The sequence below is a fragment of the Tamandua tetradactyla genome, chromosome 1 (assembly GCF_023851605.1).
Source record: "Tamandua tetradactyla isolate mTamTet1 chromosome 1, mTamTet1.pri, whole genome shotgun sequence".
Taxonomy (NCBI): Eukaryota; Metazoa; Chordata; class Mammalia; order Pilosa; family Myrmecophagidae; genus Tamandua; species Tamandua tetradactyla.
This window is the reverse complement of record NC_135327.1, coordinates 92773006-92799532: the sequence shown is the minus strand read 5'-3', so window position 1 is coordinate 92799532 and position 26527 is coordinate 92773006. Positions and strand designations below refer to the sequence as shown.

The window sequence follows — 26527 nt, the reverse complement described above, 5'->3', positions numbered from 1 at the left end:
CATATGGATATCCAGTTTTCTCAGTATAATTTTTTGAAGAGAGTATTCCTCCCAACTGAGTGGATGTGGCACCTCTGTCAAATGGGTGGGCATAAATATCAGGACAGATTTCTGGACTCTCAACCCAGAGTCCACTGGTCTATATATCTGGCCTTGTGCTGTTACCATGCTGCTTTGATTACTGTGGCTTTGAAATAATTTTTAAGGTCAGGAAGTGCGAGTCTCCCAGTTTTGTTTTTTTCAGGATAGCATTGGCTATTTGGGGTTCCTTACCCCTTTGTGTTAGTTTGTAAGCTGCCAGAAAGCAATATACAATAACTGGAACAGCTTTTAAAACAGAGAATTTAAGTTACAAGTTTACAGTTCTAAGGAGGTGAAAGTGTCTAAATCAAGGTACCAAACAAGGGGTTACAGTCACTCAAGAAAGGCCAATGGATCAGGAACACCACTGTCAGCTGGGTAGTCACATGGCTGGCATCTGCTGGTTCCTTGCTCCTGGGCTTCATTGCTTTCAGTCTCTTGTCCATTTGGTGGTTCATCACTTGGCTTCTCTGGGGATGGCATTAATGATGATGTCTGCTGGGCTCCTAGCATCTCTAAATATCTGTGTCTCATATGTCCGCATCTGTGTCAGCTCTGCTTTGTAGTTTCTGTCAGCTCTGAGGCTGCTGTCGTTTCTATCATTTCTGATTCCAAAATGTTTCTTCTTTTAAAGGATTTCAGTAAGCTAATCAAGACCCACCTGGAATGGGTGGCGTCACATCTCCATCTAATCAAAGTTCACACCCACAGTTGGGTGGGTCACATCTCTGTAGAGATAACCTAATCAGAAGTTTCCAATCTACAGCACTGAATCAGGATTAAAAGGAATAGCTGCCCTCCCAAGATTGAATCAGGATTAAAAGGAACAGCTGTCCTCACAAGATTGGATCAGGATTAAAATGTGGCTTTTCTGCGGTATATAATACTTTCAAACCAGCACATGCTCATTATAAATTTGATTGGCTTTTCCATTTCTGCTAAGAAGGCTGGTGAACATTTTATTGAGATTGTGTCCAATTTGTAAATTGCTTTGGTTAGAATTAATCTTCATATTAATCTTCTTGTCCATGAACCTGGGTTGTCCTTCCATTTATTCAGGTCTTCTTTGATTTCTTTTAGCAATATTTTATAGTTTTCTGTGTACATAGTTCTTTACATCCTTTTAATTTCTTTCTGAATGTTTTTCAGATATTTTCTTTGTGGTTACCATGGGGTTAAAATTTAACACCCTAAATCTAAAACAGTCATACTTGATTTTATACCAACTTAACAATAACATACGCATACAGTGTTCCTAAACCTCACCTTTCTTTTTACTTATTGCAAATTGTATCTTTATATAGTGTATGTCCAAAACCATAGATTTATCATTACTTATGCAACTTATGTTGCATTTTTGCACCTGTAAAAAATAAGATAAAAAAATTTAAAAATCCAATACATAATATCGACATTTATAATTACTTAAATTGTTACCTTTACTAGATGTATTTATTTCTTTATTCCCCCTTGTCCTGAAGAATTCTCTTAACAATGCCTGTAGAGTAGGTCTTATTGGTAATGAATTTCTTCAGCTTTTGCTTATATGGGAATGTCTTAATCTCCCCCTCATTTCTAAAAGAAAGTTTTGTTGAATATAAAACTCTTGGTTGGCAATTATTTTCTTTCAGCACTTTAAATATTTAATACCACTGCCTTCTTACCTCCATGGTTTCTGATGAGAAATCAACATTTATTTAATTTTATTGGGATTCTCCTGTACATAACTCATTGGTTTTCCTATTGCAGCTTGTCCTTGGCATTGGATAGTTTGATTAGTGTATGTCTGGTCATGGTTCTTTTTAAGTTTTTCCTGTTTGAGGTTCTCATTGGACTTCTTGAGTGTGCATGTTCATGTCTTTGTTAAATTTGGAAAATTTTTGCCATTATTTCTTTGCATTCCCATAATGTTCATTATTTTCCTCATATCCTTTAGTTCTATCTCCATGTTTTCCTTTATCTCCTTGAGCATGCTGAATATTTTCTTAAAAGTCTTTATACAGTAAGTTCAAAGTCTGTTCTTCCTTCTTTGATGATTTCTGGATTTTTACTTTATTCCTTTGGAAGCACATCATTTCCTGTCAATTTGTTTTATGGTGGGAGACTGCAGTTACCATGGAGGGTGGAAGTCTCCTATAAACCTATGAGTGCAGGTCCATTTTGTTCACCTCTGCAGTCCTGGTACTACCACAGTGCCTAGCACATTCAAACAACTTAGGTTTCCAGCAAATGAATGAAAACAGAGAACTAGTCTGTGGGGCCATACCCTACCCTCAAGGAGGTGATTGATAGTCTGAGAAGAAGACAACCTCATGGAAAATCTTTTATAATGGAGTTTAAATATATATAACTTACAGCCTTCAGGGCACTGAACTCTTCTAATTTCTGTCTTTCAAAGCAGAGCTCACCAAGGGACTTAAAGTTTCAAATTCTTTTTAGATATAAGATAGAAGCAAATGTGAGTACAGATAAGGAACCCAAGGAATCCATTTATCTGTTCGTGATATCTATGAGCAGAGCTGCTTCCTGAATCCCAGCTCCCCTGCCAGCTTGACCATAGCCCTCTGTCTGGCATGGCAGCACCTGGACAATGCCAATGTGCCAGGACCTTCGCAGAACCTAATCTGAATTCAAACATAGGGGAACACACTCTGAGGAGCTTACAGGACAAGCCAGGAACTGAACTGAAGATGCTCTCAAGGCTAGCACTCAAACCCTCTATCTTGCCTTCTCTCACAATCTGGGGCAGATTTCTTCCCATCCTCAATACACTTTTCAAGTTCTTTATAACACGACTTAAAGCTAAAGGCACCTAGTTCCTTATGTAGGAACAGTGGTTCATGAGTGTCAGTAGATGGATATTTTAAAGCTTGACAGAATTAAAGAAGCTTCACATCTTTACAGCTGTACTAAGAAGCTTCTGAGAAAAGTGGAGGCCGTCATCTACAAATTGTTCTAGGGTTGGCCTGCCTTCTTCCTCCTCTCTGCCTGTTTAACTCAAACAATAGACTCATCAGGAAATGAGGCAAAACCAGGGAAGGGATTATATGTATAAAAGTAGCTAGAGATTAATACAGACTAGATCCATGTTTTAGTTTCTCCATTGCTAAAGCAAATGTCATCCAGTGGGTTGGCTTAAACAGTGGGAATTTTTTGGCTTATGATTTTAAGGCTAGGAGAACTCCAAGTCAAGGTATCATCAGGATGATGTTTTCTTCCAGAAGACTGTGGTGGTCTGCAGCTGGATGCCTGCGATCTTTGGGCCTTGGCTTCTCTGTCACATGGCAATGCACAAGGCAGCCTTTGCTGACTTCTTTCTCTTCCCAGTTCCACTGATTTTCAGCTTCTGGTTGTTCCCTCTGGCTTTCTCTCTGTGAGCTTCCCTACAAGGCCTTCAATAATAGGACTTAAGACTCATTCTGATTCAGCTAGGCCACACTTTAACCGAAGTAATCTCATCAAAAAGTGCTGTTTACAAGCATTTACACCCACAGAAATGAATTGTGTTTCAGATCTGGGTACATAGCTCCAAAACACCACAATCTGTTAGCTCTGAAATGTCTTCTAGGTTGAGGAGTGTGCTCAGCTTAGCAGACATTTATGCCACAGTGTCTTCCATCAGTCTTATTTAATTTGGTCTCTGTTCTTTGTGATTGGAGTGTTTAAAAAAAATTTTTTTTAACTGTGACACACAATAAATACACATTACATTTTACATTTACCATTACCCATACATCCAGAATCAAAGATGAACAGAATAATACTTCACACTATTTACTGTGTATTCTGATATTCTCTTTTCTGTTTCATTTTTTAAATAATGCTGGTTGCACGCCACTAAACTGGTGTTATGACCAATTAATCAGTTTCAAAACAAAGTTTTAAAAACATTGCTCTAGTTGCTGAAGCCAGCGAGAGGTAGGTGTGTATGTGTGTGCATGTGTGTGTGCATTTTGGGCTCTGAAATTCTCCCCAGTTGAAGAAAGTAGCTAATAAGTAACTACCCCCTGAGCTGAGGATTTGAGTTCAGTAAGGAATTTTAGAAATCTCTGAACCCTACTGGAAACATGAACTGCTGTCTTTGTCCTTTCACTGAAACCTGGCTCTACCCCCTGCCAGGTCCTCCATGTGGGCCTAAGCTCACACCCTGAAAAGCTATCTCAGGCCCAAGGGTAAAGAACAAATTTCAAGCACACTTATCAGTCTGTTTGGGTACGCAGGTCCATGCAAAAACTCTCTGCTCTCAACTCACTTAAACCTGTAATTTTAAGCAGGTGGAGCCCCTTCTGTCATGTTACCTGCTGTATTCTCAGAATGGTGCCTGGCATGAAATAGACAAGAGGTGTAACTATTGTTAGTTTTGAAAAAAACACCTTGCATTTGACAAGCCCATCCCCCAGTGCTCACCCAGTCCTGCATCACCCAGGCAATTAAATTTTAAGGGGGCTGACAATGAGAATATATGTGTCTTGTGGAAAACAATGAAGTAGAATGAGGCTCAATGTGATATTAAAGCAAACAAAGTGTTTTTTTACCATAAACATAAGCAAGTTCTAAAAGCTTTCAAACCAGGAAGTAAAGAAAAAAGCATAAGTCAGCTCAAAACTGGACTGGAAGTATCTCCTGAATCCTGGGAGACCTAGGAAAGTAGAAGAGGGAGCTCCAAACTCCCAGTCAGCACAACCAGCCTTTAGTCTTCTAAGTTGCCCAGAATTCTTCACTTTCATTAGAAATTCCATTCATAGGATACTTTCCCCACCCAACCACATAAAGGTCCATGAGGAGAGGATAGCAGAGGAGAAGAGAACAGAGACTGGGCTTGGCCGTCTAGGCAGAAATCAAGCTTTTCTTCTATTTGTAATCCTAGGCAAGTTATTTTCACCAAGTTATTTCTGGGCTTCAGTTCTTATGTCTCTGAAATTGAGATAATATCACTACCTTGCAGGGTTGTTGTAAAGATGAGGAATAAGCCGAAATTGCTTTACAGGGTGCCTGGCACATAAGAAGTAGTGTTGAGTAGATAATCATTTTTGTTATTGTTGTTATAACAAGTGGTAGATAGGTCTTACCAAATTTCCATTATGCCAGTGTTCTTCTGTAATGCATCTGCCAGCTGGGCTATTCCCTTGACTGTAATCTGGTTCTGGATAAGCCTGAAACAATAACATGTCTTGTGTCAAATATGTAATACCAGATTCTTTCTGCCCTCTTCCATTAGGGAGCTGTAAGGTTCTAATGGGATAAGAGACATGATCAGGGAAGAACTGAATTCACATGACTTTTAGTTTAGCTAAATTGTCTAGATCAAATCTAGTAGAATAAATGAAATTCTTTAACCTTAGCATTTTAATACATTTTTATAGTGAACATAATCTATATTCATTCATATGTATATAGTATAGTATAATACATGAGCATATGTGTTATATGGGTATGTGTGGTGTACTTGACGTTTTTATTTGTAGGAATGGCCAATCAAAACAGGAGACAACCATTCTGAACTACAAATTCTAACAAACACATCAGGGGAACAGGTAGTCTGACCTCCTTCCTAGGCGACTGGGGAAATGTGTTTTTACATTTAAGTAGCTACCAGCTGATTGATCTCGACCTTTGGGGGACACAAAGGCTTCTCAGATGGTACAGGGTTCTCTCCAGTAGGAGGGAGGAAAAAAACAGTTCTCAAATGCTACCACTCATGGGGCCCAGGGGAAAAGTATTTGGTTTCTAATTTATCAGAAGCCCAGAGTGTGCCATTATGTTGGGTAGCCACAACCCAAATGAAACAGTGCCTTCAGATTTAGCTGGCAGTTTCTGAAATGCTACCCTAGGCAGCTATGCTTCTAACCTACCCCAGCTAGGAAGTGCAGTAAGAAGTAGTGATATGTTTATGATTTATCATAGCTACTGCTATACCTTACTCTTAGAAACAGACTGAGCTCTAATCCAAGAAGACAGACCTACCAGGAAGATGTGTGAGGTTACAGAAATAATTAAACATGAAGGAGTCTACTGCTTAGAGAGGCTAGTATGGCATAGTGGTTAGAAGTCCACACCCCCAGTTTGTAGAAATTTAAGCGTATCTGCACCTCAGTTGCCTTATCTGTAAAATGGAAATAATTATAAGCATACCTCTACCATGAGGTATGTGAGGGTTTAAAGGGACAAGGCATATGAGATGGTTCTCATGGTCTCTGCCAAAGTGTTCAGTAGAAGAGCACAGGTCAACTGTGTTGACTGTGCTGCAGCTAGGACCCAGTGCTTCCATCTACACCTCCCAAAGGCTGAGACACCTGTGCTCAGTGGCAGAAGTGATCTTCCAGTGAACATGACCACAAATGCAACCTGTACATTCTGCAAAAAGAGTACAAGTAGAACCTAGAAGTGGGCACAGAGTTCTAGACTCAAACTCACTGTGTTTCTAGTCACTACCTTCACGGTTGGTGTCACTCTCACCACTTAACCTTGTTGGGAGCAGGATAGGCATGGGACCACTCTCTCCTGTGAAACCATCACACAAAAAGTACAATCTTAAAAACTGCACCGCATTTCCAAAGCAAGAATCAGATGAAGAACTGAAAAAATGTGAACAATTAAACACTGGATATTCTGTCTACAATAAGGTAGAACATGGCATCAAAAAGAAAAGCCTTAACACAAAGACAACAGTAAACCTTAGACAAAAGGGAGAGACGGACAATCAGGATTCATCGAGATAATCCAGTGCCTAAATATCAGCAAAAATTTTATAAGCTACAATAAGAAACAGAAAAATACAGCTCAGTCATGGGAACAAAACTTCAGAGGAGATTCAGAAACTGGAACTAATCAAAGCTGTTTGAACAACTCTCATAAGCAATTCAAGATGATGGAAAATATGCATGAAGAAATAAAGGATATTACGACAACAATGTGTGAGCATGAAGAATTTGAAAGTATTAAAGGAAAGGTAACATTATGGGGATGAAAAGCACAATAGCGGAGATTAAAAATGCACTCGAGGCATGCAATAGGTTTGGAAAAGCAGAAGAAAAAAAAATCAGCAAACTAGAAGAAGACAGGACAACTGAAATAAGTCAGTAGAACAGATAGAAAAAAGAATACAAAAAAATTGAGCAGGTTCTCAGCAATTTGAATGAGAGCATGAGGCACACAAACATACACATCATGGGTCTCCCAGAAGAACAAAAGAAGGAAAAGAGGGCAGAAAGAATATTTGTGGAAATAATGGCTCAAAATTTCCCAACTCTTTTTTCATGCATTTTTTTATTAATTAAAAAAAATTAACACAACATTTAGAAATCATTCCATTCTACATATACAATCAGTAATTTTAATATCATCACATAGATGCATATTCATCATTTCTTAGTACATTTGCTTCGATTTAGAAAAAGAAATAGAAAGACAACAGAAAAAGAAATAAAACAATAATAGAAAAAAATAAAAGAAAAGAAAAGAAAAGAAAATTTAAAAAAACTATACCTCAGATGCAGCTTCATTCAGTGTTTTAACTTAATTACATTACAATTAGGTAGTATTGTGCTGTCCATTTCTGAGTTTTTGTATCCAGTCTTGTTGCACAGTCTGTATGCCTTCAGCTCCAATTACCCATTATCTTACCCTATTTCTATCTCTTGATGGTCTCTGTTACCAATGACATATTCCAAGTTTATTCTCTAATATCGGTTCACATCAGTGGAACCATACAATATTTGTCCTTTAGTTTTTGGCTAGTCTCACTCAGCATAATGTTCTCTAGGTCCATCCATGTTATTACATGCTTCATAAGTTTATTCTGTCTTAAAGCTGCATAATATTCCATCGTATGTATATACCACAGTTTGTTTAGCCACTCGTCTGTTGATGGACATTTTGGCTGTTTCCATCTCTTTGCAACTGTAAATAATGCTGCTATAAACATTGGTGTGCAAATGTCCGTTTGTGTCTTTGCCCTTAAGTCCTCTGAGTAGATACCTAGCAATGGTATTGCTGGGTCGTATGGCAATTCTATATTCAGCTTTTTGAGGAACCGCCAAACTGCCTTCCACAGTGGTTGCACCATTTGACATTCCCACCAACAGTGGATAAGTGTGGCTCTTTCTCCGCATCCTCTCCAGCACTTGTCATTTTCTGTTTTGTTGATAATGGCCATTCTGGTGGGTGTGAGATGATATCTCATTTTGGTTTTGATTTGCATTTCTCTAATGGTCAGGGGCATTGAGCATCTCTTCATGTGCCTTTTGGCCATTTGTATTTCCTCTTCTGGTAGGTGTCTGTTCAAGTCTTTTTCCCATTTTGTAATTGGGTTGGCTGTCTTTTTGTTGTTGAGTTGAACAATCGCTTCATAAATTCTGGATACTAGACCTTTATTTGATAAGTCGTTTCCAAATATTGTTTCCCATTGTGTAGGCTGTCTTTCTGCTTTCTTGATGAAGTTCTTTGATGCACAAAAGTGTTTAATTTTGAGGAGCTCCCATTTCTTTCTTTCTTTCTTCAGTGCTCTTGCTTTAGGTTTAAGGTCCATAAAACCGCCTCCAATTGTAAGATTCATAAGATATCTCCCTACATTTTCCTCTAACTGTTTTATGGTCTTAGACCTAATCTTTAGGTCTTTGATCCATTTTGAGTTAACTTTTGTATAAGGTGTGAGATACAGATCCTCTTTCATTCTTTTGCATATGGATATCCAGTTCTCTAGGCACCATTTATTGAAGAGACTGTTCTGTCCTAGGTGAGTTGGCTTGACTGCCTTATCAAAGATCAAATGTCCATAGATGAGAGGGTCTATATGTGAGCACTCTATTCGATTCCATTGGTCGATATATCTATCTTTATGCCAGTACCATGCTGTTTTGACCACTGTGGCTTCATAATATGCCTTAAAGTCCAGCAGCGTGAGACCTCCAGGTTCGTTTTTTTTCCTCAAGATACTTTTAGCAATTCGGGGCACCCTGCCCTTCCAGATAAATTTGCTTATTGGTTTTTCTAATTCTGAAAAATAAGTTGTTGGGATTTTGATTGGTATTGCGTTGAATCTGTAAATCAATTTAGGTAGAATTGACATCTTAACTATATTTAGTCTTCCCATCCATGAACACGGTATGCCCTTCCATCTATTTAGGTCTTCTGTGATTTCTTTTAACAGTTTTTTGTAGTTTTCTTTGTATAGGTCTTTTGTCTCTTTAGTTAAATTTATTCGTAAGAATTTTATTCTTTTAGTTGCAGTTGTAAATGAAATTCGTTTCTTGATTTCCCCCTTAGCTTGTTCATTGCTAGTGTATAGAAATGCTACAGATTTTTGAATGTTGATCTTGTAACCTGCTACTTTGCTGTACTCATTTATTAGCTCTAGTAGTTTTGCTGTGGATTTTTCAGGGTTTTCGATGTATAGTATCATATCATCTGCAAACAGTGATAGTTTTACTTCTTCCTTTCCAATTTTGATGCCTTGTATTTCTTTTTCTTGTCTAATTGTTCTGGCCATAACCTCCAACACGATGTTGAATAACAGTGGTGATAATGGACATCCTTGTCTTGTTCCTGATTTAGGGGGAAAGTTTTCAATTTTTCCCCATTGAGGATGATATTAGCTGTGGGTTTTTTATATATTCCCTCTATCATTTTAAGGAGGTTCCCTTGTATTCCTATCCTTTGAAGTGTTTTCAACAGGAAATGTTGTTGAATCTTGTCAAATGCCTTCTCTGCATCAATTGAGATGATTATATGATTTTTCTTCTTTGATTTGTTGATATGGTGTATTACATTAATTGATTTTCTTATGTTGAACCATCCTTGCATACCTGGGATGAATCCTACTTGGTCATGATGTATAATTCTTTTAATGTGTTGTTGGATACGATTTGCTAGAATTTTGTTGAGGATTTTTTCATCTATATTCATTAGAGAGATTGGTCTGTAGTTTTCTTTTTTTGTAATATCTTTGCCTGGTTTTGGTATGAGGGTGATGTTGGCTTCATAGAATGAATTAGGTAGTTTTCCCTCCACTTCGATTTTTTTGAAGAGTTTGAGGAGAGTTGGTACTAATTCTTTCTTGAATGTTTGATAGAATTCACATGTGAAGCCGTCTGGTCCTGGACTTTTCTTTTCAGGAAGCTTTTGAATGACTGATTCAATTTCTTTACTTGTGATTGGTTTGTTGAGGTCATCTATTTCTTCTTGAGTCAAAGTTGGTTGTTCATGCCTTTCTAGGAACTTGTCCATTTCATCTACATTGTTGTATTTATTAGCATAAAGTTGTTCATAGTATCCTGTTATTACCTCCTTTATTTCTGTGAGGTCAGTGGTTATTTCTCCTCTTCCATTTCTGATCCTATTTATTTGTGTCCTCTCTCTTCTTCTTTTTGTCAATCTTGCTAAGGGCCCATCAATCTTGTTGATTTTCTCATAGAACCAACTTCTGGTCTTATTGATTTTCTCTATTGTTTTCATGTTCTCAATTTCATTTATTTTTGCTCTAATCTTTGTTATTTCTTTCCTTTTGCTTGCTTTGGGGTTAGTTTGCTGTTCTATCTCCAGTTCCTCCAAGTGGACAGTAAATTCCCGAATTTTTGCCTTTTCTTCTTTTTTGATATAGGCATTTAGGGCAATAAATTTCCCTCTTAGCACTGCCTTTGCTGCGTCCCATAGGTTTTGATATGTTGTGTTTCATTTTCATTCGCCTTGAGATATTTACTAATTTCTCTTGTAATTTCTTCCTTGACCCACTGGTTGTTTATGAGTGTGTTGTTGAGCCTCCACGTATTTGTGAATTTTCTGGCACTCTGCCTATTATTGATTTCCAACTTCATTCCTTTATGATCTGAGAAAGTGTTGTGTATGATTTCAATCTTTTTAAATTTGTTGAGAGTTGCTTTGTAACCCAGCATATGGTCTATCTTTGAGAATGATCCATGAGCACTTGAGAAAAAGGTGTATCCTGCTGTTGTGGGGTGTAATGTCCTATAAATGCCTGTTAAGTCTAGCTCATTTATTGTAATATTCAAATTCTTTGTTTCTTTATTGATCCTCTGTCTAGATGTTCTGTCCATTAATGAGAGTGGTGAATTGAAGTCTCCAACTATTATGGTAGATGTGTCTATTTCCCTTTTCAGTATTTGTAGTGTATTCTTCATGTATTTTGGGGCATTCTGATTCGGTGCGTAAATATTTATGATTGTTATGTTTTCTTATTTAATTGTTCCTTTTATTAGTAGATAGTATCCTTCTTTGTCTCTTTTAACTGTTTTACATTTGAAGTCTAATTTGTTGGATATTAGTATAGCTACTCCTGCTCTTTTCTGGTTGTTATTTGCATGAAATATCTTTTCCCAACCTTTCCCTTTCAACCTATGTTTATCTTTGGGTCTAAGATGTGTTTCCTGTAGACAGCATATAGAAGGATCCTGTTTTTCAATCCATTCTGCCAGTCTATGTCTTTTGATTGGGGAATTCAGTCCATTACCATTTAGTGTTATTACTGTTTGGGTAATACTTTCCTCTAACATTTTGCCTTTTGTATTATATATATCATATCTGATTTTCCTTCTTTCTACACTCTTCTCCACACCTCTCTCTTCTGTCTTTTCATATCTGACTCTAGTGCTCCCTTTAGTATTTCTTGCAGAGCTGGTTTCTTGGTCACAAATTCTCTCAGTGACTTTTTGTCTGAAAATGTTTTAATTTCTCCCTCATTTTTGAAGGACAATTTTGCTGGATATAGGAGTCTTGGTTGGCATTTTTTCTCTTTTAGTAATTTAAATATATCATCCCACTGTCTTCTAGCTTCCATGGTTTCTGCTGAGAAATCTACACATAGTCTTATTGGGTTTCCCTTGTATGTGATGGATTGTTTTTCTCTTGCTGCTTTCAAGATCCTCTCTTTCTCTTTGACCTCTGACATTCTAACTAGTAAGTGTCTTGGAGAACGCCTATTTGGATCTGTTCTCTTTGGGGTGCGCTGCACTTCTTGGATCTGTAATTTTAGGTCTTTCATAAGAGTTGGGAAATTTTCAGTGATAATTTCTTCCATTAGTTTTTCTCCTTCTTTTCCCTTCTCTTCTCCTTCTGGGACACCCACAACATGTATATTTGTGTGCTTCATATTATCGTTCAATTCCCTGAGTCCCTGCTCAAATTTTTCCATTCTTTTCCCTATAGTTTCTGTTTCTTTTTGGATTTCAGATGTTACATCCCCTAGTTCACTAATTCCAACCTCTGTTCCTTGAAATCTACAATTATAGGTTTCCATTGTTTTTTTCATCTCTTCTACTGTATCTTTCATTCCCATAAGTTCTGTGAGTTGTTTTTCAGACTTTCCATTTCTTCTTTTTGTTCATCCCTTGCCTTCTTCATGTCCTCCCTCAATTTATTGATTTGGTTTTTGAAGAGATTTTCCATTTCTGTTCGTATATTCAGAATTAGTTGTCTCAGCTCCTGTATCTCATTTGAACTATTGGTTTGTTCCTTTGACTGGGCCATTTCTTCAATTTTCCTGGTGTGATTTGTTATTTTTTGCTGGCGTCTGGACATTTAATCAGATTTCCCTGAGTTGAGACCCAGCAGGTTGAAAGATTTTCCAGTGAAGTCTCTGGGCTCTTTTTTTTTTATCCTGCCCAGTATGTGGCGCTAGTCTGTCTGCAGGTCCCACCAGCAAAAGATGTTGTGGCTCCTTTATTAATGCCACTCTTGGTGTTTGGTTGGACCCAGTCCCTGCCACTGTCGGAAACTCCCTCCTCTCCCTCCAGGCAGCCACCTGTGGGGAGGGGCGCCGGCCGCTGCAGCTTGGGGAACTCGCTGATCTGAGACTCGCCGCCAGACCAGGAAGCCACCTGTGGGGGAGGGGCGCCGGCCACCGCGGCTTGGGGATCCCGCTGATCCGAGAATCGCCGCCGGACTGGGAGGCCGCCTGTGGGGTAGGGGCGCCAGTCACCCGCCGCCGCAGCTGGGGAACCCCGCTGATCCGAGACTCGTAGCTGATCCAGGAAGCCGCCCGCGAGAGAGGGGTGCTGGCCGCCGCGGCTTGGGAAACTTGCCTCTCCGAGTCTCTCAGCCGGTCCGGGAAGGAGGGAGGGAGGGGCACCGGCCGCCAGCCACCGCGGCTTGGGGAAGCACGCGCCGCTCAGGGAGCTCACTGCCGTGGAGTCTTACAGCCGGTCCAGCCAGTCCAAACTGGGGTACACTGTGTGTCTGGTCACTGCCGTGGCCCCGGGAGCTTTTCTGCACTGTTTCTGATCACCTGGTAGTTTCTCTGGAGGAGGAACTAAGACATGCATACCTTACTAAGCCGCTGATCCGAGACTGGCCCCCGGATTCCCAACTCTGTTTAGACATAAATACAGATGTCCAAGAAGTACACTGTACTCCAAACAGAATAAATTCTAACAGGCTTAGCTTACTCTGAGATACATACATATCAGAATGTCAGTTGCCTGGGATCAAAGAGAGAATTCTGAAAGCAGCAAGAGTAAACGGATATGTCACATACAAGAAAATGGCAGTAAGATTAAGGGCTGATTCCTCATCAGAAAACATGGAGGCGAAAAGCTGTGATATAATGTTTAAGGTACTGAGAGAAAAAAATTGCCAGCTAAAAGTTCTTTATCCAGCAAAATATCCTTTAAAAATGAGGGGGAATTTAAAATATTCACAAACAGAAACTGTGAGAATTTGTCAGCAAAAGACCTGCCCCAAAATAATTACTAAAGGGAGTTCTGCAGGTTGAAAGGAAAAGATAGAATAGAGTGGCTTGAAGTACTGTGAAGAAATGAACATCAGTAAGGGTAACTAAAAGGGAAAAAACAAAAGCCAATAATACTATATCCTCAATATTCAACTCTACTCTTTTCATTCATATTAGAATATACTTGAATAACAGTATACTTACTGATTACAGGCATGCAATATGCAAAGTAATGAAGTGGGATAAAGACTATATATCAAATAAAGAAACAGATATAGAGGGGCTGAGAATGTACATGCTATTGAAGCTAAGGTGGTATCTACAAATTTGTAGGTTACATATGTAGTTTGTGTAATATAAACTCCACGGTAACTGCAAAGAAAATATTTAGAAAGAATACAGAAGACAGAAATGAGAAAGGGATCACACACATAATCACAAAAGATCAACTTATACACAAGAGGCGATTGCAGTAAAGGAAAAGGGAGGGGGGAAAAAGACTCATTAAGAAACACAGGACAGACCTCCAGCAAGAAGGCAGAATATAAGAGGCTGAGTTCACCCAGGCTCTGTACAATAATGAAAGATATGGTAGAAAAATGACCAGGACAGTGATTCCAGGGTGCAAGCAATTATAGAGAGTCTTCTACCCTACAAAGGGAAGCCCTTGGAGAAAACCCAGAGCAATTAGGATGGAAAGAATGGGGTGAATGTAAATGCTCGTGACTTCACCTACCCTCACCACTGGCTTGGGAAGATTTTCCCTTTGGTTCCATAGCTAGGAGTTCCCATGACAAACTTGGAAGGTAATAGAGGTGCTTTTCCTGTGCAAAGACTCCACTTAGTCAAGGTATAGTGCCTACTCCTCACCCATATGATATGCGGCTATGGGTGCCTGGTTGTTTTTGTTTTTTACAAAAACTGTCTAGCCTTTCCCAGAGAGGAGGGGGAGATGGAGTGGTGCCAGTCTGACATCCAGGCAGCAAAAGAGGCTTGTTTGGGTCCTGATACCACTCCATTTCTCCCATGGAGGCTTGGAGACCACAAGTGTGTGCAGATGAAGAGGTGAGGCCAAGGAAGCTAGCTTGTGCTGAGTGCCGTGACTGGGTGTTAAACATTGTACCTGCAGTCAGGGACAAGTTTGGCCTAAGAGGACAAGAAGACTCAAGAGCACCATTTGCTCAGAAGAAGTGGAAAGTACAGTCTGACAAATTGCATATATCCTAGTTCTCAAGTAAAGCCCCAAGTAGAATTGAAATCCCCCCATGAGATTAGGGACTTGGTTTCAAGGGGGAGTACTGACAAGCCAAATTGAAAAGGAGATCTTCAAAGCTAATACATGTAGATTCAAAATCTTAGATGAGGGAAGGAAATAAATCTGCATAATAATCTTAAGACCTTAAAATACCCTGTCTACAATTGAAGATCATAAAACATGTGAAGATCCAGGCAGATATGGCTCAGCTAAATGACCAAATTAAGTTACCCAAGGGGACACAGTATTTGGAAGTAATCAAAGTTCATAATGACATAAAGATATCAAGAAGACACTGGAGGAATATAAAGAATCTGAAAGAATAAACAAAAATGTCAGACATCACAGAGATAAAAGGTACTGTAGACCAAATTAAAAATATGTAAGAGATTCATAACAGCAGACTTCAAGAGACAAAAGAAAGAATATGCAAATTAGAAGAGAATAATTAGACGTTCAAAAGAACAAATGGCAAGAAAATTAGAAAAAAATGCAACTTGATTTCAGGGAAATGATAGACCCATTCAAGCATACAAACAAGAAATACTGGTGTCCCAGAAGGAAAAGCAAAGAGTAAAGGGATAGGAAGGCTTGAAGATACAAAGGGGAAAACTTCCCAACTCTTATAAAAGATAAAAGCATCTAAACCAAACAAGCCAAACAAATCCCAAGTGGAATAAATCCAAATAGGGTTACTCCAAGACATATACTTAACAGAATGTCAAATCTTGAAGAGAAGCAAAAAGTCATGAAAGCAGCAAGAGAAAAGAAATGTATTACATACAAGGGAAAACCTATAAGATTGAGCTCAGACTATTTCACAGGCACCTGGAGGTGAGAAGGCAATGATATGCAATAGTTAAGATTTTGAATGAGAAAGACTTCTAGCCAAGAATTATTTATCCCACTAAGTTGTCCTGCAAAATTGAGGGAGAGATTAAAAACTTCCAGAGAAACAGTGGCTGTGAGAATTTGCCAAAAAGAGACCTGCCCTTCAAGAAATACTAAAGGAAGTATTGGTGACTGAAAAAAGACAGAGACGTAGGTCTGGAGGAGAGTACAGAAATGAAGAGTATTAGCAAGGTTAACTTAAAAGACAAAAGAATATATAGGTCTGACAAATAAAAACTGGAGGCAACTATAGTAATATTAGATAAACTATTATCTATATAAAATAGATTCCTGAAATTAAAACCCTGAAAATGTTTAGTAACAGATCATTACCTTAGCAAAGTTGATATTTGTAATAACATTTCCTATTTGATATTTTCAGGATGTTTACAGTTTTGATAGCTAATCAAATGTTATTTAAAATGATGTTTAATATTTAAAATTTAAGGAACTCTGATATCTGTATCTGTAGATGTTTTCCTTTCTTGCCTTATTTTAAATTGGTTTATGAATCATATTGTTTGGATATTAAATTTAAATATGCTTATGGACAGGTTAACTCAGATAGCTGTTTTTGGTCGTTGTAAGTATACTGGTAGTTATAAGTGTACTATACATTTTTGTGGTTATAAGGTCAAAATGGCTCACAGCCTTTACAATAATAACTCTGACACATTTTGGCAAAATGGATGGAAAAAAAGCATGATCCAACCATATGTTGTTTACAGGAGACTCACCTCAGACCCAAAGACACAAATAGGTTGAAAGTGAAAGGATGGAAAAAGATATTCTATGCAAGTAGTAACCAGCAAAGAGCTGGGGTCGTGTGCTGGTTTGTAACTGTTATCTCCCCCAGAAAATGCCGTGTTCTTTTAATCCATTTCTTGTGGGTATAGACCTGTTGTGGATGGGACACTTTGCTTAGGTTGTTCCCATGGATATGACCCACCCAATTCAAAGTAGGTCTTAATCCCCCTGTTGGAGTCCTCTATTAGTGGAAAAAAGACAGATGAAACTCAGAGAGTTCAGAGAAGCAAAGAGAGAGAGAAACATACCAGAACCAAACATACATTTGGAGATAGCCATTGAAACCAGAACAAGGAGAGAAAGATCAGCAGATATCCCCATTTGCCTTCTCATATGACAGAGAAACTCCAGATGCCAGTAGTCTTTCCCCAGAGAAGGTATCTTCCTCTTGATGCCTTAATTTGGACATTTTCATGGCTTTAGAATTGTAAACTTGTAACCTAATAAATTCCCTGTGTTGTGTGAAGGCCAATCTTTACCACATCTGGTGTATTTCATTCTAACAGCTTTAGCACACTGAAACAGGTAGCTGTACTTCTGGACAAAATAGACTTTAAATCAAAAGTGGTTACAAGAGACAAAAAGAAGTATACTATATATTAATAAGAGGGACAATTCACCAAGAAGAAATGATTAATATTTATGCATCTAAGCATGGTGTCCCATAATACATTTGGCAAACACTGGCAAACTGAAGGGACAAATAAACACCTCTACAATAATACTCAAAGACCTCAATACACACTCTCATCAATAGATAGAACATCTAGATGGAAGATCAAAAGGAAACAGAGAACCTGAATAATAATGATAAATGAACTAGAACATATAGACATATACAGGACATTGCACACCAAAAACAGCAGGATATATATTCTTCTAAAGTATACATGGATCATTCTCCAGGACAGAAAATATTTTGGATCACAAAACAATTTTAAATAAATTTAGAAAGATTGAAATCATACTAAGCATCTTCTCTGACTATAATTGAATGAAAGTGGAAATCAATACCAGGTGTTGATAACACCTGGTAATTATATTTTATATATAATATAGGGTTATTTATAGTGTAATCTATAGATAACACTCAAACAAACAATGGGTCAAAGAAGAAATTGCAAGGCAAATCAGTAAACATCTTGACACAAATGAAAATGAGAATATAACATATCAGAACCTATGAGGTACAATGAAGGCAGTGCTGAGAGGAAAATTTATATCCCTGAATGCTTACATTGAAAAAGAAGAAAGAGCTAAAATCAAAGACCTAACTGCACACTTGGAGGAACTAGAAAAAGTACAGGAAACTAGTCCCAGAGCAAACAGAAGTAAAGAAATAACAAAGACTAGAACAGAAATAAATGGAATTGATAACAAAAACAACAACAACAGAATCCGCAAAAACTAAAGTTGATTGAGAAGATCAATAAAATTGGCAAACCCTTAGCTAAATTGAAAAAGAAAAAAGAAAGGAGACGCAGATAAATAAAATCAGAAATGAGGCCATTTCTAGTGATACCACAGAAATAAAAAGGATCATAAGAAGATATTACGAACAACTATATGCCAACAAATTAGACAACCTAGGTGAAATGGACAAGTTCCTAGAAATACACGACCTACACTGACTCTAGAAGAAAGAGACAACCTCAATAGACCAGTAACAAGTAAGGAGTATGAATCAGTCATCAAAAACTGCTCAACAAAGAAACCCCGGGACCAAATGGCTTTACAGGTGAGCCTATCCATATGCAAAAAAATAAAAGAGGGCCCTATCTCACCATGTAAAAAATTAACTCAAAATGGATCAAAGACCTAAACATAAGAGCCTGGACTATGAAACTAGTAGAAAATGTAGGTAAGCATCTTTAGGATCTAGTGTTACACAATGGTTTCTTAGACATTACACCAAAAGAAAAGGAACAAAGGAAAAACTACATCAACAGGACCTCCTGAAACTTACAAACTTTATGCCAAGAACTTTGTCATAAAAGTTAAAAGAAAACCTACTCAATGGGAGAGAATTTTGGGAAACCACAAATCCAATAAGGGTTTAATATCCAGACTATATAAAGAAGAGCTACAACTCAACAGTAAAAAGACAAACAATTCAGTTTAAAAATGGGCTAAAGAACTAGAGTAACTCTGCAGAAACCTACAACCTCCAGATGGGTCCCTGGATCAGATAAGTCCTGAAATCTAGAGGGCCCAGCCTCTCCAGAACATCAGATAGTTCTATCTCCCTACCCCATATTATTGGCAGCCCCTTCCAACATGAAAAGTTAGAATGGCCATAGCCCAAATACCCCTAAACAGAGGGATAGAAAGATCAAAGGTGATAGTGGAGTCATACCGAGAAGATAGGGTTTAACAAATAAATATGACTGCTGAATCATTAAATTCATATCTTTTTTTGGTCTCCTGTATCCTCGTGCAGTCAGAAGTAAAAACCTAAAATTGTAGAATTATAACCCATGCCAAATTGTAAAATATGTTATACAACTAATTGTGGTGCTGGGCTTTTAAATTTATTGGGGTTTTTTTTTTTTTTTTGGTATATTTGTTATTTTTCACAAAAAAGTCAGTTGTAATAATAAAAAAATATTTATTCCTTCTAGCCTCCTACATTCTGGAGCAGCTAGAAGGAAAAATCTGAGAGGATGGTATGGTTGCCCATGACAAACTCTGGGATCTGTCCTGTAATGACATGTTGAACAGCATTTGAAAACTATTGCTTTTTTACTTCTTTGCTTTGTGTATATGTTGCATTATATAATAAAAAAGTTAAACAAAAAAAAAAAGGTGGGTTAAAGACTTGAATAGACATTTCTCCAAGAAGGAAATACAAATGTCTAAAAAGCACATGAAAAGATGCTCAACATCACTAGCTATTTGGAAATGCAAATCAAAATCCTGAGATATTTCCCATCCATTATAATAGGTACCATTTTAAAAAAAGGAAAATTACAAGTTTAGGAGAAGATGTGGAGAAATATGGAAACCCATTCATTGCTGGAGGGAATGAAAAATGGCACAACCACTATGGAAGAGTTTGCCAGTTCCTCAAGAAGCTAAATATAGAATTACCATATGACCTGGAAGTCCTGCTTTGAGGTATATACCCAGAAGAATTGAAAGCAGGAACTACATAGATATTTGCACTACTAATGTTTATAACAGCATTGCCAAAAGATGGTAACAACCCAAGTGTTCATCAACCAATGAGTAGATAAAATGCGGTATATACATACTACAGTATATTAATCAGTGATAAAAAGGAATGAAGTCCTAATGTATGCAACACAATAGATGTACCTTGAAGACATTTAACCTGAGTGAAATAAGCCAGAGAAAAATGGATAAATGTGTAGGATCTCACTGATATGAACTAATTATAATGAAACTCATAGAGTTAGAGTCTAGAATATAGGTTACCAGGGGACAGACTTAGCGTAGAGAATGGGGAGATGATGCTTAATTTGTATGGAATTTCTACTTAGGTTAATTGTAAAGGTTTATAAATGGATTGTGGCAGCATCTCATTTGTGTCATTAACATTAACAGTGCTAAATTATGTATGTCAAAGTGGTTGAAAGGGGAAGTTTTAAGTTGTGGAAATTACTAGAGTGAAAGCTAAAACTCAGGACTGTATAACATAGTGACTGTTATTCAACAGAGTCCTGGAAGTTCTAGTCAGAGAAATTAGGCAAGAAAAATAAATATCTAAATTGGAAAGGAAGTAGTAAAATTTACTCTATTTGCAGATAGTATGGTCCTTTATATAGAAAAATTCATAACAAACATACTGGAGCTAATAAATGTATTCAGCAAAGTGGTGGGTTACAAGATCACACATGAATTAGTGTTTCCAGATACTAGTAATGAACAAGCTAAAGAATTAATCAAGAAAAAAATTCCATTTACAAATAGCAACTAAAATAATTAACTATGTGGGAATAAATCTAACCAAGGATATAAAGGAATTATACTCAGAAAACTATGATTAGGTGCTAAATGAAATAAAAACCTAAATAAATGAGAGGAGACATCCTGTGCTCATGAATTAGAAGGCTAAATATTAAGATCAGTTCTTGGAGAGGTTCCAAGATGGCAGCTTAGTGAGGTGTGGAATTTTGTTCGACCTCCACAGCAGCTAGTAAATAGCTAGGTATAGTACAGGACAACTGCTGGGGCTGCATCAGTGACCAGACACACAACATACACCAGTCTGGACAATCTGGACCAGCTGTGACCCCACCTAGAACCATGAGTCCCCAAAGCCACAGAGGCTGACGCCCCTCACACAGACTGGTTCAGAGAAGAAAGGAAAGAGACTTTACCAACAGCAAGGGGCTGAGCTCAACCAAGCTCCAATTGTGGAATTCATTAACAAATTCTTACTATTGAAAATAGATCTCCAGCTCAGCTAAACCTCGAATAAAAGCTAAAGTTACTAGTTTTTGTCTTGGCGCAGAGGGGGCATGGCTGAGGGGGGGAGGGGGAAACAGGATTTTTTGATCAGATAGCACAAAATACTTGAAAAGGTTTGGACCCTGAGAACAAGAGGGGGCACATAGGATATGGGGATACACAGAGCACCATACCAACTTAAGCTCTTGATTAACAAACCCAATGAATGGGGGACCTGCTCTGAAAAGGATTTTTTTTCTTTTCTTTATTTGCTGTTTCTACTGCTTAACTGCTCTTTAGATACAACTGCAAGACTTCTTAGGCTCCAACTGCCCCAGGCAAGGGCAGAATTAAGCTTATCTGAGAGACAAAGAGGCTGGTTAGGTGAAAGGAGGTAGTTCCCTGGAGGGTGTGCCTTCCCCAGGAGAGGTGTGTGGGGCCCAGCTCAGGTGGAATTCCTCCGTCAAGGAATTCAGACCTCAGGGACTGGAAAACTGAAGCAATTAAAGCCAGCATACAACCTCTCCTCTTGTCTCAACCATGCCCCCAGCAGAAAAAGTCTGCTGAAGTTAAAGGTATGATATCACTTTATGCTGGTGGGACCACAGGCAGACAAGCACCACATAATGGGCAGAATAGGAAAAACACAGAGTCTAGAGGCTTCATAGGAAAGTTTGTCAACCATCTGGGTCTCACCCACATGGAAAATGATGCAGGTGACCCTCTTTCCTCCTGGAGGAGGCCAGTCTGGACTGAAAAAATCTGACTGGGGTCTATAATACTTAAGTAGACCCTCCTAAGGGGGAGAAAAAAAAGGCACCACACGGGCTGGGAAAGAAACAAAAAACAAGAACTGAAAAATTCTGATCTGTTAAACAAAACCTATGCTAGAGGTTTAGAATAAGCTAAACTGAATGTCAAAGGACAGATAGAGAACAAACCCATCCAGCAAGAAAATCCTAGGTAAAAGAGTGAAAATAATCTCCAGCATAAACTAATTAAGGAAATTAAATGCTTAGACACCAGCAAAAAAATAATTAATCATCCTAGGAAAATTGAAGATATGGCCTAGTCAAACGAACAAACCAACAATTCAAATGAGATAGAGTTGAAACAATTCAAGATTTCAAAAAGACATGGAAAATCTCATCAAAAATCACTGATTTGAGGGAGGATATAAAGAAGGCAATGGGCGAACAAAAAGAAGAAATTCAAAGTGTGAAAAAGCAAATCACAGAACTTATGGGAATGAAAGGCACAGTGGAAGAGTTGGAAAAAAACATTGGAAACCTACAATGTTAGATTTCAAAAGGCAGAAGATAGGATTAGTGAACTGGAGAATAGGACATGTGAAATCTGACAAGCAAGAGAAAATGTAGAGAAAAGAATAAAAATATGAACAGGGACATACGGAATTGAGTGACAACATGAAGTGCCCTAAAAACGTGTTGTGGGTGTCCCAGAAGGAGAAGAGAAGGGAAAAGGAGGAGAAAGACTAGTGGAGGAAATTTAAACTGAAAATTTCCCAACTCTTATGAGAGACTTCAAATTACAGATCCAAGAACTGCAGCATACCCCAAACAGAATAGATCCAAATAGACAAACTCCAAGACACATACTAATCAGAATGACAGATGTCAAAGAAAAAGAGAGAATTTTGAAAACAGCAAGAGAAAAAGAATCTATCACATACAAAGGAAGCCACATAAGACTATGCATAGATTTCTCAGCAGAAACCATGGAGGCGAGAAGCAGCAGTATGATACATGTGAGATTCTAAAAGAGAAAAACTGCCAGCCAAGAATTCTATATCCAGCAAAATTGTCCTTCAAAATGTGGGGGAAATTAAAACATTTTCAGACAAAAAAACCACTGAGGGAATTTGTGACCAAGAGACCGGCTCTGCAAGGATTACTAAAGGGAGCATTAGAAACAGATAGGAAAAAACAGGAGAGAGAAGTGTGGAGAAGAGTGTAGAAATGAAGACTATCAGTGAAGGTAAAAAGAGGAAAAATTAGATTTGACATATAAAGTCCAAAAGGCAAAATCGTAGAAGAAAATACTCCCCTTACAGTAATAACACTACATGTTAATGGATTAAACTCCCCAATCAAAAGACAAAGACTGGCACAATGGATTAAAAAACAGGACCCATCTATATGCTGTCCACAGGAGACACATTTTAGACCCAAGGGCAAACAAAGGTTGAAAGTGAAAGGTTGGGAAAAGATACTTCATGCAAACAACAATCAGAAAAGAACAGGAGTAGCTATACTAATATCCAACAAATTAGACTTCAAATGTAAAAAAAAGAAACAGAGAATGACACTATGCATTAATAAAAGGAACACTACAACAAGAAGACATAATAAACAAATATTTATGCACCAAACCAGAGTGCTCCAAATTACGAGGCAAATATTGAAAAAAGAAATAGACACATTTACCATAAAAGTTGGAGACTTCAATTCCCCACTCTCATCAATGAACAATCTAGACAGAGGAGCAATAAAGAAACAGAGAATTCGAATAATACAATTAACAACTAGACTTAAGAAACATGTAGAACATTACACCCCACAACATACACCTTTTTCTCAAGTGCTCATGTATCATTCTCAAGAATAGACCATATGCTGGGTCACAAAGTGAGTTTCGCTAAATTTAAAAAGATTGAAATCACAGAAAACACTTTCTTGGCTCATAAAGGAATGAAGTTGGAACTCAATAACAGGCAGAGGGCCAGAAAATTTCACAAATATATGGAGGCTCAACAACACACTCTTAAACAACCAATGGGTCAAGGAAGAAATTGAAAGAGAAATTATTAAATATTTCAAGGCAAATGAAAGTGACAACACAACATATCAAAATTTATGGGATGCAGCAAAGGCAGTGCTACGAGGGAAATTTATTGCCCTAAATGCCTATATCAAAAAGGAAGAAACAGCAAAAATCAAGGAATTAACTGTTCACTTGGAAGAATTAGAGAAAGAACAGCAAATTAAAAAGCAAATTAAATGCAAAGCAAGCAAAAGGAAAGAAATAATGAAGATTAGAGCAGAAATAAATGAAATTGAGAACATGAAGACAATTGAGAAAATCAACAAAATCAGAAGTTGCTGGTTCTATGAGAAAATCAATAAAATTGATGGACCCTAGAGTTGAAAGGCAACTCTAGAGGTTGCTTTTACACAAGTTCAGGTAGACCTTGCTACCTATCATAACCTGCCAACCCCCAACCAAGACCATTCCAGCCAATCCTAAAGAACACCTAGGGCAGTATATAAGATTCCACAAGGGTTCCAGGCACTAGAGTAACTTTTCAGAAACCTACAACCTCCAGATGGGTCCCTGGTCCAGATAAGTCCTGAAACCTAGCCCAGACTCTCCAGAACATCAGATAGTTCTCTCTCCCTACCCCATATTAGTGACTGACCCTTCCAATATCAAAAATTTAGAATTGCCATAGCCCAAACAACCCCAAAGAGAGGTATGGAAAGATCAAAGCTGATGTTGGAATTATATAGAGAAGATAGGACTTAAAAAATGAATATGAATGCTGAATCATTAAATTGATATCTCTTTTAGTCTCCAGGATTTTAGAGCAATTAGAAGTAAAAACCTAAAATTGTGAAATTGTAACCCATGTCAAAGTCTGAAATATGTTCTACAACTAATTGTGGTGCTTTGCTTTGAAATTTATAACTTTTTTTGTATATAGTTATTGTTCACAAATAAAGAGGGGGAAAAAAGTCGATTGTGATGATAAAGTATTTAAGCCCTTTAGCTGCCTATATTCTGAAGGAGCTAGGAGGAAAAATATGAGAAGATCATATGGTAGCCCATGACAAGCTCTGGGATCTGTACGGTGAGCACTTGTTGAAGAGTGCTTTGAAAACTATTGCTTTTTTATTTCCTTGCTGTGTATATATGTTATACTGTACATCAAAAAAAAATTAAAAACAAACAAAATTGATGGACCCTTAGCAGGGTTGTCAAACAGAAGAAGAGAGAGGATACAAATAAATGAAATCAAAATGGAAGAGGAGACATAACCACTGGCACCACAGAAGTAAAGGAGATAATGAGAGGATACTATAAACAATTTCATGCTAATAAACTAGACAATGTAGATGAAATGGACAACTTCCTAGAAAGGCATGAACAACCAACACTGACTTGAGAAGAAATAGATGTCCTCAACAAACCAATCACAAATAAAGAAATTGAATCAGTCATTAAGAAGCTCCCCAAAAAAGAAGAGTCCAAGACCAGATGGCTTTACATGTGAATACTACCAAACATTCAAGAAAGAATTAGTACCAATCCTGCTCAAACTCTTCAGAAAAACTGAAGAGGAGGCTTCCTCTATACGTAACTCATTCTATGAAGCCAACATCACCCTCAATACCAAAGCCAGACAAAGATACTATAAGAAAAGAAAACTACAGACCAATCTCTCTAATGAATATAGATGCAAAAATCCTCAACAAAATTCTTGCAAATCATATCCAGCAGCACATTAAAAGAATTATACACCATGACCAAGTAGGATTCATCCCAGGTATGCAAGGATGGTTCAAAATAAGAAAATCAATTAATGTAATACACCATATCAACAAATCAAAGCAGAAAAAATACATGATCATCTCGATTGATGCAGAAAAGGTATTTGACAAAATTCAGCATCCCTTCTTGTTGAAAACACTTCAAAGGACAGGAATAGAAGGGAATTTCCTCAAAATGATAAAGGGAATAGATGAAAAACCCACAGCTAACATCACCCTCAATGGGGAAAAACTGAAAGCTTTCCCTCTAAGATAAGGAACAAGACAAGGATGTCCACTGTCTCCATTGTTATTCAACATTGTGTCAGAAGTTCTAGCCAGGGCAATTAGACAAGAAAAAGAAATACAAGGCATCAAAATTGGAAAGTAAGAAGTAAAGCTCTCACTGTTTGCAGGTGATATGATACTATATGTTGAAACCCTTGAAAAATCCACAGCAAAACTATTAAAGCTAATGAGTACAGCAAAGTAGCAGGTTACAAGATCAACACGCAAAAATCTATAGTGTTTCTATACACTAGTAATGAACAGTCTAAGGGGGAAATCAAGAAAATTCCATTTACAATTGCAACCAGAAGGATAAAATATTTAGGAATAAATTTAACTAAGTATACAAAAGACCCATACAAAGAAAACTACAATGAAATCACAGAAGATTTCTTAATAAATGGAAGGGCATACTGTGTCCATGGATTGGAAGACTTAATACAGTTAAGATGTCAATTCCTCCTAATTTGATTTATAGATTGTTCTAGTTTGCTAGCTGCCGGAATGCAATATACCAGAAACGAAATGGCTTTTAACAAGGGGAATTTAATAAGTTGCAAG

At 37.7% G+C, this 26527-nt stretch overlaps 1 protein-coding gene across 12 annotated transcripts in view; it reads right to left on the bottom strand.

Moving 5' to 3' along the window:
* Positions 1 to 26527, bottom strand: part of NOD1 (nucleotide binding oligomerization domain containing 1) — a 173773-nt gene that overhangs the window by 53623 nt on the left and 93623 nt on the right. For all 12 annotated transcript variants that reach the window (XR_013159432.1, XR_013159430.1, XR_013159431.1 and 9 more), the window contains one exon: positions 5151 to 5234. Coding sequence is in view for 9 of the 12 variants with exons in the window: in XM_077120646.1 (XP_076976761.1) it covers positions 5151 to 5234 (84 nt within the window). In the remaining 3 variants the exon portion in view is untranslated. The remainder of the gene's footprint in view (positions 1 to 5150; positions 5235 to 26527) is intronic.